Genomic DNA, 16,791 nt, shown 5'->3' on the forward strand with positions numbered 1-16,791 from the left:
GGCAGTGGACAAGTTCACATATCTCAGCAGCACACTGTCATGTGCAGTCCACCTTGATGATGAAACCAATGCCTGAATTGCTAAAGCAAGCATGTCATTTGGCAGACCACATGCAAATGTGTGGATACACAGAGGTATCGTTCTACAAGCAAAAGTTAAGGTCTTCAAAGCCATTGTGTGACTGACACTGTTGTATGCTTGCTTGCAAACTCTGGATGGTGTACAGATGCCATGCCTGGAGGCTGAACCATTTTCACATGGGCTGCCTTAGGAAACTGATGAGGATAAGAAGGCAGGACAGAGTTCCAGACACTGACGTTCTCACACAAACAGACATTCCAAGCATCCACACTGTGCTGATGAAATCACACTTAAGATGGGCAGGCCACATTACCAGGATGTCAGAAGACCAAATACCAAAGATCTTTGGTAAGCTAAAAGAGGGAAATAAATCTCAGGGTGGTCAAAAGAAATGCTTCAAAGACTTCCTAAAGTCATCCTTGAAGCACTTCAGCATTGACAGTGAGTCTTGGGAAGATCTCACACAGGATTTCTCCACCTAGCTGAGTCTCATCCACAGTGGAGCTACAACAGATTTTGAATGGAGAACTGCAGAGGTAGTGCATAAACATAAGCAGCATATATCTTAGAAATACAGCACATCCTCCATTGAGCAGGAAAGCACAAGCATCATCTATTGTCAAATATACCAACGACAGTTGAGAGCACAAGTTACCCTGATCAGCCACTCACCCACTCACAGAAACCAAACAGTATGTGATGTAATGGGAATCTTCAAAGTCAAGTGATGAACAACAAATCCATTGAAGTTACCATCTGTGTTAAGTCTGTTGAACTTCAGTTACCACCTGTGTTACATGTAGTGAACTTTAGTTACCATGTATATTATATCTATTGGACATGAGTTGTGTCCGAACGTTATGAAATTTGACTTTATTAAGTATGTGGGACCTGAGTTACCTCTTGTGTTAAGTCTATAGGGCTTGCATTACCTCCATTGATAAGTCCTTACATGCTGTGTTAAGTTGATGGGACTTAGGTTACATCATGTGTTAAGTCAGTGTGACAGAAATTGAGTATATAATGAATTAATGTACACATAGCCTGGCATGGGATTGATCTGTTGTCCATTGGCATTTACAAAAACAAAATAATTGCCTGAAACGTTATGGTGGAGATGTGGAGCTTGAAGATTCATCAAGTACATTTACATTCTTCATAAAGTTCAACAAACCAACATGCAACTGGCATTGATTTTATGTACAACAATGATTGATAATATTTCATGAAGAAACTAATGTCAGTTAGATCAATTCTAGAGATTCCATAAATTCAGTATTATTTCAAAACAAACTACTTTTACAAATGGTCATCAGTTAAAATTAGATACTGTTTTATTTCTCCCCAAAAAGTGATACTAGTAGAATCCATGATTTCTTTTACTTCAAGTCATACAGAGAATATTTATGTTGCAGGGCCTGTTCGGGACAGAACATTTAAGTGGAAATTCCCCCTCCTCAGAAATCACTTGGGGAATTTTCTATATATAGGAAAACATAATACTTGATTTTCATGAATTATGTAAATATTTCAGCTTGATTTTTTAAAATTAGAGTGAATCCCTCACTCACACATTCTAAATTAGATCTAGATATTACTTATTATTATTATATCACACGTCCTAAATTAGACCTAGATATTACTTATTACTAATATATCAAATGTCCTAAATTAGACCTAGATATTACTTATTACTATTTATCACACGTCCTAAATTAGTCCTAGATATTACTTATTACTAATTTATCACACATCCCTAAATTAGACCTAGATATTACTTATTACTAATTTATCACATGTCCTAAATTAGACCAAGATATTACTTCTTACTAATTTATTACTTTCCTAAAATAGACCAAGATATCTTATAACTTAGTACTAATATACCCGTTTTTATCTTTTTTTGTTAAAGTATAAACTTAATCAGAATCTAACGTTCTTTTGAAAATGTCTTGTTTAAAAGAGAATTTTATTTGAAAGTATTTGTTTGAATATTGATAATTGTTTCCAAGATATATCTGTTCATTTTTCTTCCATTTCAGATCTGTGTAACTTGTGACTTGTGCTGTGAAAACTCAGAAGTATTTTATTCAGCTGAAGAGGAGCATGGAAATGATGACAAGGGACATAACTGCTACCTGCAAATAATTGATGAAATATGCATAAAATTTTAATTCAAATATTTACATTGTACTGGTATTAAAAAATATAAGATTTACTTACAACAGATGATTGCTCTGATTGAATGTGTTACAGATGATTAGTTTTATTTCAGGTACATTTAAACAGTACCACTAGTATGTACATTTCAATAGTACTAGTATGTATATTTATTGTTTTATAATTAGTTTACTATCACATATCCCCATGTTTTTTAAATTGGCTTACTATTACAGATCTCCATGTTTTTAATTAGCTTACTATCACAGATTCCCATGTTTTTTATTAGTTTACTACCACAGATCCCCATGTTTTTTTATTAGCACACCTGCATGAAATAAAAGATAGATTGTATAGTACCATCATTGTCAGCATTGGCATCTGCACAGATAAAAGCATATACCTATGTACAGCCTCACTCAATCACTACCGTTATTTCCACCTTGTTTCTAGGCCATAGTTTCAATTGGGATTCTTCGCACCTCCCCTCTGGGGAGGGGATAAGGGAGCCAAGTAATGTACATGTACCTTAAAGGTACATCTTTGGGTAAATAATGTATTTAGCTTGGGTTTTGTTGTGACACTATGTAAATACTATCATAAATGGAATGAAGAAGCTTAGTGAAGGGGTGTATCACAGACAGAGATCACTGATCAGTATTTCATACTTGATTGATTTTGGTTAAAATTTGTGTTTTGATTTTGATTTCACAAATTCTGTTCATGCCAGAATCATCAAATTAGATGCATAGCTTTTAGTAAATTACCCTTGTAACAAAAGGCCACTGTGACCTACATTTCACGAATTACTGGCTTGCACTATCATTTTTGCATTTGCCTCATGACCATGTAGGTTGTTTACCTCTGTTATACCGTTATAACTGCAGTCAGTAAAATTACCCAGGGGATGGATCTAGTTGAGTACAATAGTCTTATCTTACAAATAGGTCTCTGTGATCCATATTTAATGCTTCACTGACTTTGGTTGAAATTTGTTGTATTGTTTTTGTTTGAATCATTAAGCTTAATGATTGTAAACATCTTTAGTACCACTATCATACACAAAAGGTCACTGTGACCTATATTTTTTGTCATTTTTACTGGCTTATGAAAAGTTTGTGTATTTAGTGCATAACCACATAGGATTTTTGCATGAAAACATACTGTTCTGTCTGTAATCATTAATTGATGAGGGGATGCATCTTGAAGAGCACTACAGCTCTGTTTCTGTAGTAGGTCATTTTGGCCCCTACTTTAATGCATCACTGAACTGGGTTTTATTGTATGTGTGTTGATCATTCCCAGGTCCAGTTCATGTAAGACTCATAAAATTGATTATGATATGTGTCAGTGAATTGGGTCAAATTGTATGTGTGTTGATCATTCCCAGGTACAGTTCATGTAAGAATTATAGAATTGATTATGATATGTCTCCCTGAATTGGGTCTAATTGTATGTGTGTTGATCATTCCCAGGTACAGTAAAAATAAATCAAATGAATGATGATATGGATCTCTCTTGCTACCACATCCATACAGCAGAAGAAGCTCATTATGGCTAATGTTTCATCATTTCCTGTCTTTGGATTTTAGCTCTGTCATTTTTGACATTTTTGTGGTAGCCATGGTAGCTCAATTGGTGGAGCGTCAGACTTGTTGTGCAAGGACAATGACTTGGATACCTGCCCATGCCAGCAAACCGGCTGTCTTACTGTATCCTTAGGCCAAATAAAGTATTTAAAGTTCCAATAAAAACAAAACCAAATGAACTTTTCCCTTACCTCAGTATTGTGCATGCGTAGTAAGTGTTGGAATTGGACAACTTGAATACATGCTGCATGCTTTGCAAGCAAGGCCTCATGGGATGTAGCTAATCAAGGAAATTTTTCATGCATAAACAATATTATGACCATGCTCTAAGGTTATTCAAAGCCTGTGGCTCTCATCCATTAGATTAAGGCATTATGGGTAGGTAATGATATTAATCCTTAAGGAAACTCTAAGAATATTTTTTTTTTAAATTATACAAAACAACATTAAGCTCTGGCTTTTGTCAACTTTTTATAGCATCACCATTTGATATCATACAATTTTTTTTGTTTTATATTTTTTATGTCCTGTGTAAAAAGGTGGTTAGATATGGTAGTTTGATAGATAGATAGGTAGGTCATTTGTTTTAAAGGTATGTTAGTAAATTACTGGTTGTATGTTGCTGATGAAAATCTTAATTTAAGATTTTAAAATGAATACAGGTTTAAATATAAAGAGAAAATTTAAAAAAAATATATTTAGAAAAGGAGCCAGTATTTGGTTCATGATCATTTAAAGTGCATGCTTGTTTTCAGCACAATAATTCATTTTTATTATGTTTACTGGACGCTTTTAAAAGCTGTGTAATTATTGATTACATTCTGGTTGCATATTCCAATTCTCCTTCCATAACTCCCTCCCCCCCTCCAGTACTCATCCTCATTGTAGACTCTGACCAAGACATCATAATGGGAAAAAAAATCTTCTTTCTATAACTGCATATATAAAATTCATTGAGAAAATATTTTAAAATATTGTGATTCAGATTTCTGTAATATGACCTTGAATCCCAATCCAGTGACCCCAAAGGATAGAGCTTAGGAAGACATATTTTTGTCAGACACATACCGCAATGGTGATATAACTACACTGTGCAAAGTTTAATAAACGTCCTCCAAGAATTAAAGAGATGCAGCAGATGACAGATAGACAGACAGAAGGTATTAGAATGTCACCCATTAAAGCATAGGGACAGTGGCAAAGAGTCACATTTACTTGTTATGTACCATCTGACCTTTGACCCTCTCTTGCAGAGAGTTACCCCAAGGGCAAAAGAACTACAGTGTTGTAAATTTCCTGACAGACGTTTAGTAGGCAATATGGTAATCGGCATAGAGAATGTATTACAATATACCATTTATACTTGCTTAGCAGTTGACTCAAACTGCAAACAACAAATATCTTCTGTGCATAATATGTCTGCCAATCAGGGTCTGTGAAGTTTGTTCTACTGATAACTCCAAACAAACTGCACAGAGATAGATCTGTGCAGTTTCCAGTTGGACTCCGCTTATAAGAAAGTATATACGGTACCCACTTAACATGGTGATAAAACAGAAGGGTAAACATGGTAATTATTATTTACCTTGTATTTACAGTTGTGTATTGTCTCATCTGTAAGATGTATATATATATATATATATATATATTTCATTTTTGGGATAATATGTCTGCATTTGTATAAATATGTCAAAGAATGTAGTTATTTTAACTGAGGAATAAAGTTTGCATATTTTTTGTTGTGTGAATTTGTTGTCCATTTATCACCATTACCACTATATTATTTGGAAAGGATGATGGTTAGTCAATAAAGGATGTTTGTACATGTATTAGGAATGGAGACAGGAAGACATTTCACCTAGTATGTCATAGCCATGCCTGTGTGCACCTATAGGTAAACAACATTCAAACCAGTCTGCCTTCCCATGATGCACTTGTAGATGATCCGATGTCTTTTGCAAACTTTTTTAAGCAAGAAATTCCAATTCAAGCTAAAAATCCCAAAATCAAATGGGATGGAGTGCATTAACATCATACAGTTTTGGCAGTCTAGCAGAGGAACTCCAAAATCAGATGTGAGTCATTTAGGTTGATTAATGTCACCGAAATTGGGCAGTTTAGCAGAGGAACTCCAAAATCAGATTTGATACTAATAGGTTGATTAATGTATTTTAGTAGAGGAGCCCCAGAATCAAATATGATACTTAGATTGCATCAGTGTCACTGAAATTTGGCAGTTTAGAAAAGGAACCCCAAAATCAGATGCATTACACAAAGTGGACTAACATCTTGTCAAAGTAAAATGTGAAAATAGTCAAAAACTTCTTGGTGGCACTGATATAGTAAAACTCAGAAAGCAAAAGTATTTGTCAATCAGGAAGTCGGAAAGAAAATTCTAATGCAGTCTGAAAACTCTTACGGAATATTATTGATATAATTGACTAAAGACTGGTAATAAAGTATTGCAAGGGGAAGTGGAGGTGGGAGTTGCAAGAGAATGGAATATTCCCAATTATGGATAGACAGACAGACTTGCAGAACAGATTTATAAATGCAGATAAAAGTAGTGTATAGATTAATGTAAGGCATAAATAAGTACATAGGAGTAATGTCGGGCACCTTGTGATCAGATGGAGCTAATCAATGGCAGATCAGGTCAGGTGGGTGAGGGAATGCAAGTAAAGTATTGTTATTTAGAAAAACTTAAAAGTTGGCCATTTCAAGCAGAAAAAACATTCTGCATTCTTTTTTGGTAAACATTTGTCATAGTAAAACATTCTGGATCATCAGTGTAATGCCTACCTATCAGCATGTCCACTCCTTGTTATCTCCCCCTCTACCATATTTAGTAATGCTCTCACTAGGTCGTTTGTCCAACTATGATCATGGCAGTGAGTATTGTTTTTGAAGCATAATTCTGTTTAAGGTAGTTCAGTCAGACATGGTACACAGATCAAGCCGGTTGTATTGAGATGCATTTTGATAACTGCAAATTTCCATGTTCACTATTTTTTGTTACCATGGAAACAGTGCATCATAAGTAGTACATAAATTGAAATCACTAGACCTGAGGGTGTAGGCAATACAAGTACTAAAAGAATTGGGAGTGCTGGACACAATGGGACTGGATGGGGTGAGGTTAAATCGTTAGATGTGAGTTGGTATATGTATGTGCAAATTTATGTCAGTACATTTTGTTGTATTTTCAAAATAGTGTATGTGGTTTGTTTTTAAATGTGCATGTTATGTTCACATAGTTCTAGTCTTGGTTGGCATGACTTTTATGTGTGCATGGTAATTCTACATTTGTACACTGTAATGGTGATACTATCACACATGAACACCATCTCACTGTCACCTTTACACCTGTTTTGTTTAAATAGACAATATTGCCACCAATTCAATATAATAATCAATTGTCTTTTTGTTTTGTTGTTGTCTGTGTAACTTTGCATAATTGTGTCTTTTGTTCTGTTCTTGTCTGTTAGTATGTAAAATTGTGTCTTTTGTTCTTGCCTGTGTGAATATGCATAATTGTGTCATTTTGTTCTATTTTTGTCTGTGTAAGTATGGATAATTGTTCCTTTCCTTTTTTGTTCTGTTTTTGTCTGTGTGAGTATCAGTAATTGTGTCATTTTGTTCTGTTCTTGTCTGTGTGAGTGTCAACAATTGTGTCATTTAGTTCTGTTCTTGTCTGTGTGAGCATCAATAATTTTGTCATTTTTTTCTGTTCTTGTCTGTATGAGTATCAATAATTGTGTCATTTTGTTCTGTTCTTGTCTGTGTGAGTATCAGTAATTGTGTCATTTTGTTTTATCTGTAAGTACAGATAATTGTTCCTTTTTTGTTCTGTTTTTGTCTGTGAGTATGGATTAATGTGCCTTTTCAGTTTTACTTCTCTGATTTGTTCTAAAATTGATTTGAATTTTCATATTCCCAGTCTCATTTTGTGTCACTTAGGGAAAAATGAACTCGTAAAGATTTTTATTTTAATTGTATTATTCTTCTGTGTAAAGTTTCATGTCTTATTTTATGTACTAGTATCACAGATGTTTTAAGTGCTCAAAACCTGTTTATGGTAACAGTTATTTAAAAGTAATTATTTTCCTCTACAGGTGGCATTCTTTTCTAACCAAGCAATGCTAACATTGACCAATCCTTCATACAAGCCAACATGGGATGGTAGCTGTAATAAACCAGATGCTTGTTCGGAATGCCCAACTGTCCGAAACATCATCTCAAGGTACATTGCAAAAGAGAGAGACATGATGGCTATATGACAGACTCATGCCTAGAATGGTGGTGGTTCCATCCTGCCTGGAATCATAAAACCTAGCTTTGAGACTTTCTTTTAATATTGAAACACATATGATGTTACTGTTATCCAGTCTCAGATGATGTTAATTTTAAGGGTTATTTCTGATTGTGCTCACAATTATATAAATCTCCAGTTGAGGCTGCCTTGATGTGTATATGGGCAAGACACTGGACATGCTTTACTTAAGTTACACAGTACAATAAAACTTGTGATGTATTAAACAAAAATAAGACTGTCAGTATCTCTCATGATCTCTCTCTCACACACACACACACATATATATATATATATATATATATATATATATATATATATATATATATATATATATATATATATATATATATATATATATATATATATATATATATATATATAGTGATACTTCAATTATCCAAACTTTTCAGATGTACATGAGAAAGTTTAAAACCCAAGGAGTGTGTCTTTGTCTCATGTTCATCAAAACCTGCCTGAAACAATGTCCCCATAATAAGAGCACCTGCTCATAAAGGATATTTATGAGCTCTGATTCTTAATTTCATGATCACATTAAAGCCACTAAACAAAGGACACCTGCCATTATAGGATATATCTTGTACACCAGCTTGGGTGTTCTTAACAGCTTTTACTGTATATTACAATTTTAAGGAGACATTATCTTGGTTAAAATGAAGTGAAAAATTCTGAAATTGGTTTGCATATTTTCAGTTCTTTATTATTTACACATCTTTCAACTTATTAACTTATTAACTTAGTTGAATGCAGCATGAGTGCTACTATCTTTTTTTGAATGTAATGATCATATAATGATACAAGAAATGGCAATTCACTGCAAAGAAGCATTGCCTGACGTATTCATAATACATGTATAACAAAACAGGTGACTGACAGTTGTTCCAATAGCTTACAATCACTAAAGTGTGTTTGAAAAGGTACTGTCACAGATTTGCAGTAAGTCCCATTTAACTCTTACACAAATTCTAAAGAGAAGAAATAATATTATTAAAAACAAAATTTTACTCTTTTCATTTTAATCATTCAACATCAAAAACAGGAATTAGAGTAAACTCTTTTAAAGTTCAGCTATTGTTTATTTCTTAAAAAGGGTCCATGTCTGGTTTAGGCTTGAAACAAGGGGCCATGTCTGGTCTAAGACCTGAACAAGGAGGGGCCATGTCTGGTCTAGATCTGAACAAAAAGAGGCTATGTCTGGTCTAGACCTGAACTAAAAGGGACCATGTCTGGTCTAGACCTGACCAAAAAAGGGCTATGTCAGGTTTAGTCCTGAACAGAAAGGGGCCATGTCTGGTCAAGACCTGAACAAATGGTCAATGTTATGTGAATTCTGGTGATCTGGATTAGCAGCCAGCATCTCAATACTTTAACTGTAGAATACACAGCTTTTTGACAATAAATCAACATTTGCAGTATGTGCAGGTAGTTTATTAGAACTAATTTTTCTTTTTCAGGTATATGCTCCAACCAAGCACAGCAAGTAACCCTGCCACTATCGTCGCCCTCTTGAATACCCACGCGAGTGCTGGTGGGATATACACATACCGATGTGGTGCAATTTATCATGAAACTGGCTTCTTGAATGCCCTTGCTTTCTTCTACACACTTCAGAATAAAGTTGATAGAGCATTCAATGTGCGAGGTCTGGTGATTAACCAGTGTGGGAACCCTCTGAGAGCAGATCAGGATGTTTATGCTTTGTTGTCAAAGGGAAAGCTTTGTAATTCAGATTTTGATACAGGCGGAGACATAATTGATAATTCTACAATTGTTGGATTTATTACTCCTGGTTCTCGAAATACAGATGCTGCAAACCGTGTTCTTGCCCCACTAAAAATGCCATTGGTTAGCTTTACCGCTACTTCTTCGGTGTTCAATAACATAGAAAAGTATCCATATTTAGCCAGAGTTGTTCCCCCTGATGAGAATCAGATGCGGGTAATTGCACAGATTCTGAAGCAGATGGGTTGGAACTATATATCTGTTGTTTACACTACGGAGCCCGTCGGAAGAGTGGGAATACAAAGCCTCAGAAAGAGTATTGAAGATCTTGGTTCTTCAACCTGTATTGGATTGGCAATAGCAATTTCAGAAACAGCCTCAATTGAGAAAGGAAAGGAGGTTGTTCAGCAGTTACTGGCACAAGATGGTGCAGATGTAGTGGTGTTAGTTAGTGTCAAACCACAAACAATCACCTTGGCTGCTAATGCACTTGGTGTTGCTGATAAATTTAGGTTTATAGGACTTGATATCTGGGGCAGTCTGATGTTCCCGGTGCAGGGTTTTGAGGATAAAATGCTTGGTTCCATTACTGTAGAATTCAGAAATGCAGAAATTGAAGACTTTGGTAAATGGCTGGAAACCTTAAACTATAATGAAAGAAGCTTTATCCCAGATAATTGGTTTGACGAATTTTATCAGGCTTGGTTCCAGTGCTATTTGCCAAATGCATTGGTAGTAAGGAGTGAGTTCACAGTGCCATGTAGAACTGACTTGAAGTTTGACAGAAATTTGATTCCACCTAGAGCACTTCTCTATATGATTGCTGCCACATATTCCCTTGGGGAAGGTCTGTATAATTTCCGTAACAGTTACTGTAAAACCGTGTGGACGTTCACAGAGTGTTTACAGAATGTCGCAAACTCCAGAGACATTCTGTTCAAGAGCATCCTGGCTGTCAAATGGGAGATGGAGAAGAGTCTGGTGCTGAAGCCCAATGAAGAGTACCATCTGAACTTCACCACGGAACGTTACTGGGACAGTGGCTACAAAGTGAATGTGCTGATGAAGAACATGACCACTGGGACTTACTTCTATAAAGAGGTAGGCATAGGTTGAGAGCACTGTTAATATTTAAACCCATGTTCACAAACACTGGCAGGTTTAAATTGACAAAACTATAATTACCAGCACATTAAATCTTGGGCAGGATTTATATTTTATCCACAAACATTATGGTAGTGTAGAGGCTATTGCAAGTGTGTTGTGTGTTGGCACATATAATAACTTTTTGTGGCTGTACATACTTGACATGAAAAGGCACTTTTCCCCCACATGTAAGATGCACACTAGACATGAAATGTCATTTTTCTCCCACATGTAAGATGCACACTAGACAAACTGGCATTTGTTTACCACATTATCACATACACACTAGACATGAGATGTCATTTTTCTCCCACATGTAAGATGCACACTAGACAAACTGGCATTTGTTTACCACATTATCACATACACACTAGACATGAAATGGCATTTTTCTCCCACATGTAAGATGCACACTAGACAAACTGGCATTTGTTTACCACATTATCACATATACACTAGACATGAGATGTCATTTTTCTCCCACATGTAAGATGCACACTAGACAAACTGGCATTTGTTTACCACATTATCACATACACACTAGACATGAAATGGCATTTTTCTCCCACATGTAAGATGCACACTAGACAAACTGGCATTTGTTTACCACATTATCACATACACACTAGACATGAGATGTCATTTTTCTCCCACATGTAGATGCACACTAGACAAACTGGCATTTGTTGACCACATTATCACATGCATACTATACATGAAATGGCATTTTTCTGTGATATGTAACATTCCTTGTTGATGATTAAATGTCATGCATATTAGACATGAAATGGCATTTTTCTACCAGATTCCTTACTGATGATTGGGTACCATACATAACAGCCATGAAGTGGCATTTTCCTGCTAGATTCCTTATAGATGATTAGATACCATGCATATTAAACATGAAATGGCATTTTTCTACCACATTAATAATTCTTTATTGATAATTGGGTACATGTAGATTAGACATGAAATGGTATTTTTCTACCCCATTAACGTTCCTTATTGATGACTGATTTTTTTACCACATTTAACCTTTCTTAAGTGCTAAAGTACATTATTATCATTGCACTGGTTTACAATCATGCAGTTTACTTTTTATAGGTTTGACAGTAATTCTGAGATTAGGGTCTGTGTGTTGTGGACAGTCAAGATGATGCTTTAAACAAGTGTGTGATCAATTCAAGCTAATTTAAAATGAAGCTTTGCTTGTAGTTTAACTGTGGTTTCATCACATAGTTTATTGATGTACTGATCAATATTTCTCAGTTCTTTAATTCCTTCTTTTACAGCTTGGAAGAGAGATCCGAGGTGCGCTGAATTTAAGTACATACCAAGGTTTCCGTAAAGTTGTGTCTGCCTGTCCAGCAGGGATGGACTGCAATTGTGTTGTTAATATTGGGGGCCAGACTCAATCCCAGAAGGGTCAGCTGCAGTACAACACAAAAGAGGAACCAAGAAACTATTTCTTCTATGATGACAAAAGTGGGAAGCAGGTTTATACCTGGCCAATTTGGGCCATAGTTGTGGCCATTCTAACCTGTTTGGGTCTTCTTATTGGAATTCTTCTCTTCTTCTATTTCCTGTTTGCATATCCCATCCATGGTGGAACGACACCTCTTGGATTTTTACTCATCTTTGGGATCCTCTGCATCTATGCCATCAACTTCGCATTCTTCTATCCTGCCTCAGAGGAAACCTGTGGTGCTAGAAGATTCTGTATGGGTGTTGTCTATGCAATAGCTTTTGCTGCTCTCTTCATTAAATCTGTGGACAACTTTAGGTTCAGTGAAACCGAATACAGCATCCGTCAGTACAAGGGCCTTACCAGCAGCCTTTCCCTCTTTGTGATGGCACTGGGAATCATCCTGATCGAAGTAATCATCCCTGTAGAATGGCTGATCCTTAAGAATCCAGCAGCCACAAAAATGTCTGAAAACACAAGGCATGACTGGATGTGGTGTGATCCAAATGGCTTCTACGACGTATCACTTGTCATGTCGATGATATTTGTGATGGTCCTTATCTTGTTAACAGCCATCTTTGCAGCCTTGTCATGGGACAGCGATAGCAACTACTATGAGTCGCGCTGGATTCTTTTGTCCTGTATATGCACTGCTGGGTGTTTCCTGGTCTGGATGATCGTATCGACAAGTGCCAAACCTCCTTACAGAGATCCAGCAATTGCCATCGCTAACTTTGTAAATGCCACTGCCCTGCTCATCTGTATGCCCATCAGAAAGCTGGTATTACTATGCTACGTGAAAAACTATGAGGAGGGGGAGAAAATGCAGTCAACTGTTGAACCAGGTATGAGGCACTGATAGATAACCAAAAAAAAAATGCTCAGTATTAATTGGAATTTCACGCATACATATTTACAACATAGCATGACATTATTTGGATCATATTGTGTTACACTTGTCCATTTGTCTGTACTTCCATTCCTGAGGCACACTGGTAAAGATTTGTGGTACGGTGTGTCAGGACACTCTAGTTCCATGAAACAATTCTAGTTTACAGCCTGAAAAATTCCTTCATGCTTTTCAGTTCTATGCTGTCTTTCAAGAAATATATTGAAAATATCTTGTGGGGGTTGTTTTTCATTTTGTTTACAACAGAACACAAAAAATGCTTGTCATGATATGGGGTTGACCACTGAAAATCAGCTATCAGACATTTATACTTGGATCCACCTTGACCGAAAAAATGTTTCCTTGAAAAGTTTTGATTTGTCTAATGAGTATTGTTTCCTACATAAAACCTAAGACTTAGATATAAAAAAAATGCAGGACAGGGTTTTTTCTTTATTTTACACATGGTTCCATCCATTGCAGGTCATGAATTATATTCAGCTGTATATCCCAACCAGGCATATGAACCAGATGTCTTCCAGAATGTTGAGTCAAAATATGACTCGGAACGAAGCTATTGAAAAACGGTTTGTAAATTGATTTCTTTCAGAGTAGTTTGTATCTCTTTCTCTCTCTTACTTGAATCATACATGTTAATGATAAGGCAACATTGGTTACCATTATCCTTTTCTTTTTTTACATTTCACAGACTTTAACATTTTTACAGTTTATATTTATTATTTTGCAATTTTTTGTGCAGTTCATATTTACATTTTTTGAACTTGTTGGTACCATGTAGCCATTATTGTGTTGAGGTGCCATAAAATGCTACTACAGTGTGACCCCATTATAGCATGCTCTGTTGTAACACGAATTTGGATATAACACGGTTGTGGCGTGGCTCCTGAAATGTCATATCCATTTATTTTTCTCGTACATGAAATTTTTGTCTTTCTTAAAAGTATGAAAAGTAACGTAAAAAGTTTATTATCATTTTTAGGGAAGAGATCATGGTGTAACTCCTGCAATTTCATGTACATGTATTTTTTTTTCTTGAAAAAAAAATTTTTCTTCTTGAAAGTGTGAAAATTAACGTGTAAAAAGTTTATTCATTGATCATTTTGGGCTTCACTCATGTTGCATTTATGATTTATATTCATTACTGCAAAAAATCATACCATCTTGTGATTTTTTCACCCAACATTATTGACTGTTTAAACTTGTATGTACAATCTTGGGTTTGGAGTGAAGAAATTCAGACGCATCATGAAAAGAAGCTGCAAACTTGATATAAATTGCACTGGAATTTATCTGTTGTTAGATAAACTAATTCTTTGTTCATATTGACAAACCATCTTAACAGTGCATTGATATATAATCCGCTTGTTCTGACATCTGGCCTAAATAATGTATGCTATGAGATCTCAACAGTTCTTTTAAAAACATTTCTGGTCTCAGAGATCAACCAAATGAGACCCTATCTTATAATGGCACTTTCAGACAAAATAGTGTCAGATTTTCAGCCACTCGCTAGTAATTAAAATATTTAATTTTACCAACCTCTGTATGTGAATGTAAGAAAAATTCCTCATCTTTTCACTCATAGAATTGAATCCTTGAGAACGCTCATATTTTCTGTAGTAATCCCTGTTATTTAAATGTATCCAGAAAAAAAGTTTTGCTGAAACTTCAAAGAAAACTGATCACCTTTGAACCACTGATCATTCTGTATAAATACTAAGCAGATAAGAAAAAAATTCAGTCTCAGTCAATGTTCTATATTTATTTGATGTTGCTGCCACAATAAGTAAACAGACATCTGTTTGGTCCTCCAAAGCTGGCCTTTAGTGGTAACTTCAATAACACATGTACCCTTATCAAAGAAAGATGACTACAATCTTCAATAAAATAAATAACCTTTCATCAAAGGAAGTCAGAACCAAGCTTAAATAAAAGCACTGGAGCATGGTGGATTGTTGCATTTCCCAAAGTGACTGGAACACGTTTATTGTGTCATGGAAGTTTCATTTTGCAGGGGAAAAAAATATGTTTATGGTCGCTACATGCAGATTAAAATGCAAATTAAATTTCCAATCTTTTGAAACCATAGATATATGGCCATCAAGTTAATTGAAGGTGGGGTATCTTGCAAAGATTTTCTTAAACTTTTTAATTTGTTCAAGTTTTCATTTCCATATCAATAGCCTCATCCCCTGAATAGCCTTGGCAAGACAATACTGTCTCCAGCTAACCAAAATCTAGGCCATTAATGTACATGTAGCATGTCAACAGCTATAGACTTGTGCTACTTGCTACAATTGTAGTGATTTGTTAAGTGACAATTGGATATAGATCGAAATAAGGACTACCATTTGTTTATAAATGTGTTATTGGTGTTTTCTAAAGGGATGTGAGTCATATGTGAAGTTTATAACATGTGAATGGAATATGGATTGTAATACACAAATGTAAGTTGTCAATATACAAGTGTTTTCAAACTGATTTGTCTTCATTTAATCAAAAGCATGTATATTTGTGTATGCTTTTATTACCCACCCACTGCGCCCACCAAGTTTTAGGTAAATGCATCATTTTCTTCAGCTAACTGACTTGGTTGGTTATAACATGGTTTGGTCAATAACACGGTCAGGTTCTATGGACCCCAGCTACTTTGTTATAGTGGGGTCACACTGCACATACATACTTTCTCATTTAACTGCTGATCTCTTCTCCATTTATTGTTCAGCTTTAAGATGTAGAGAGTAGTTCTTGTGATATCATTTGCAGCTGTGTCTGTATGCATAGAAACATAAACATATATACACCCTAACTGAATATCAATAATTATTTTTCCATCACTCCAGGGCATCAGTGTGGATGAGATTTTGTAGCACCTAACTCCTGAGGAGGGAGATGAGAGGGTCAACTTTAGTTGCATATTTTTGGTTATATTTTTGCACTTCTCTCATGGTATTTTGCACAGTCTCAATACTGTTATACCTGGAACTATTAAACTTTGTGATGGAATGCATCCTAATGAGCAGTATACTCTCATAGCAGATGAAGGTCTCTATGGCCTATATTTCATGCTTTTCTTACTTTTTTTTTTTTAAGCTCTGTTCATGCTAGAATCATAAAACTAGATGTTTATATGCCTCTCCATTAGTACCACACTTTACTGGGGCCCTGAGTGGCCAAGATGTTCTAAAAATGCTAACTATTGAGGAATGTTGCCGTCTCACCTCTGTCTGCATGGGTTTGAGTCTTGGATTTGGCCAATTTGGTTATATATGAAAGCTTGCCAGTAGCTTTTTTTGGGTCAGTGGTTCTTACCAGGGTTTTCCTGTGTTCGTCCTCCACCATTTATACTGGCCGCCATGTATAGCCTATCTTGTGCTGAAAAATG

At 35.6% G+C, this 16,791-nt stretch overlaps 1 protein-coding gene across 2 annotated transcripts in view; it reads left to right on the forward strand.

The window, feature by feature from the left end:
• LOC149777237 (uncharacterized) overlaps nt 1–16,791 on the forward strand; it is a 105,298-nt gene that overhangs the window by 82,750 nt on the left and 5,757 nt on the right. Inside the window, exons 14-17 of one of the 2 annotated variants that reach the window (XM_089941977.1) lie at nt 7,946–8,073; nt 9,618–10,986; nt 12,324–13,341; nt 13,869–13,972. In XM_089941977.1, coding sequence (XP_089798103.1) covers nt 7,946–8,073; nt 9,618–10,986; nt 12,324–13,341; nt 13,869–13,966 — 2,613 coding nt within the window. In that variant the 3' untranslated portion in view covers nt 13,967–13,972. Of the gene's footprint in view, nt 1–2,123; nt 5,568–7,945; nt 8,074–9,617; nt 10,987–12,323; nt 13,342–13,868; nt 13,973–16,791 lie in introns of those variants that run through there. The other variant, XM_089941978.1, reaches the window with a different exon arrangement.

Source organism: Sinohyriopsis cumingii, chromosome 18, assembly GCF_028554795.1.
Source record: "Sinohyriopsis cumingii isolate HCF-2022 chromosome 18, ASM2855479v2, whole genome shotgun sequence".
Lineage (NCBI taxonomy): Eukaryota > Metazoa > Mollusca > Bivalvia > Unionida > Unionidae > Sinohyriopsis > Sinohyriopsis cumingii.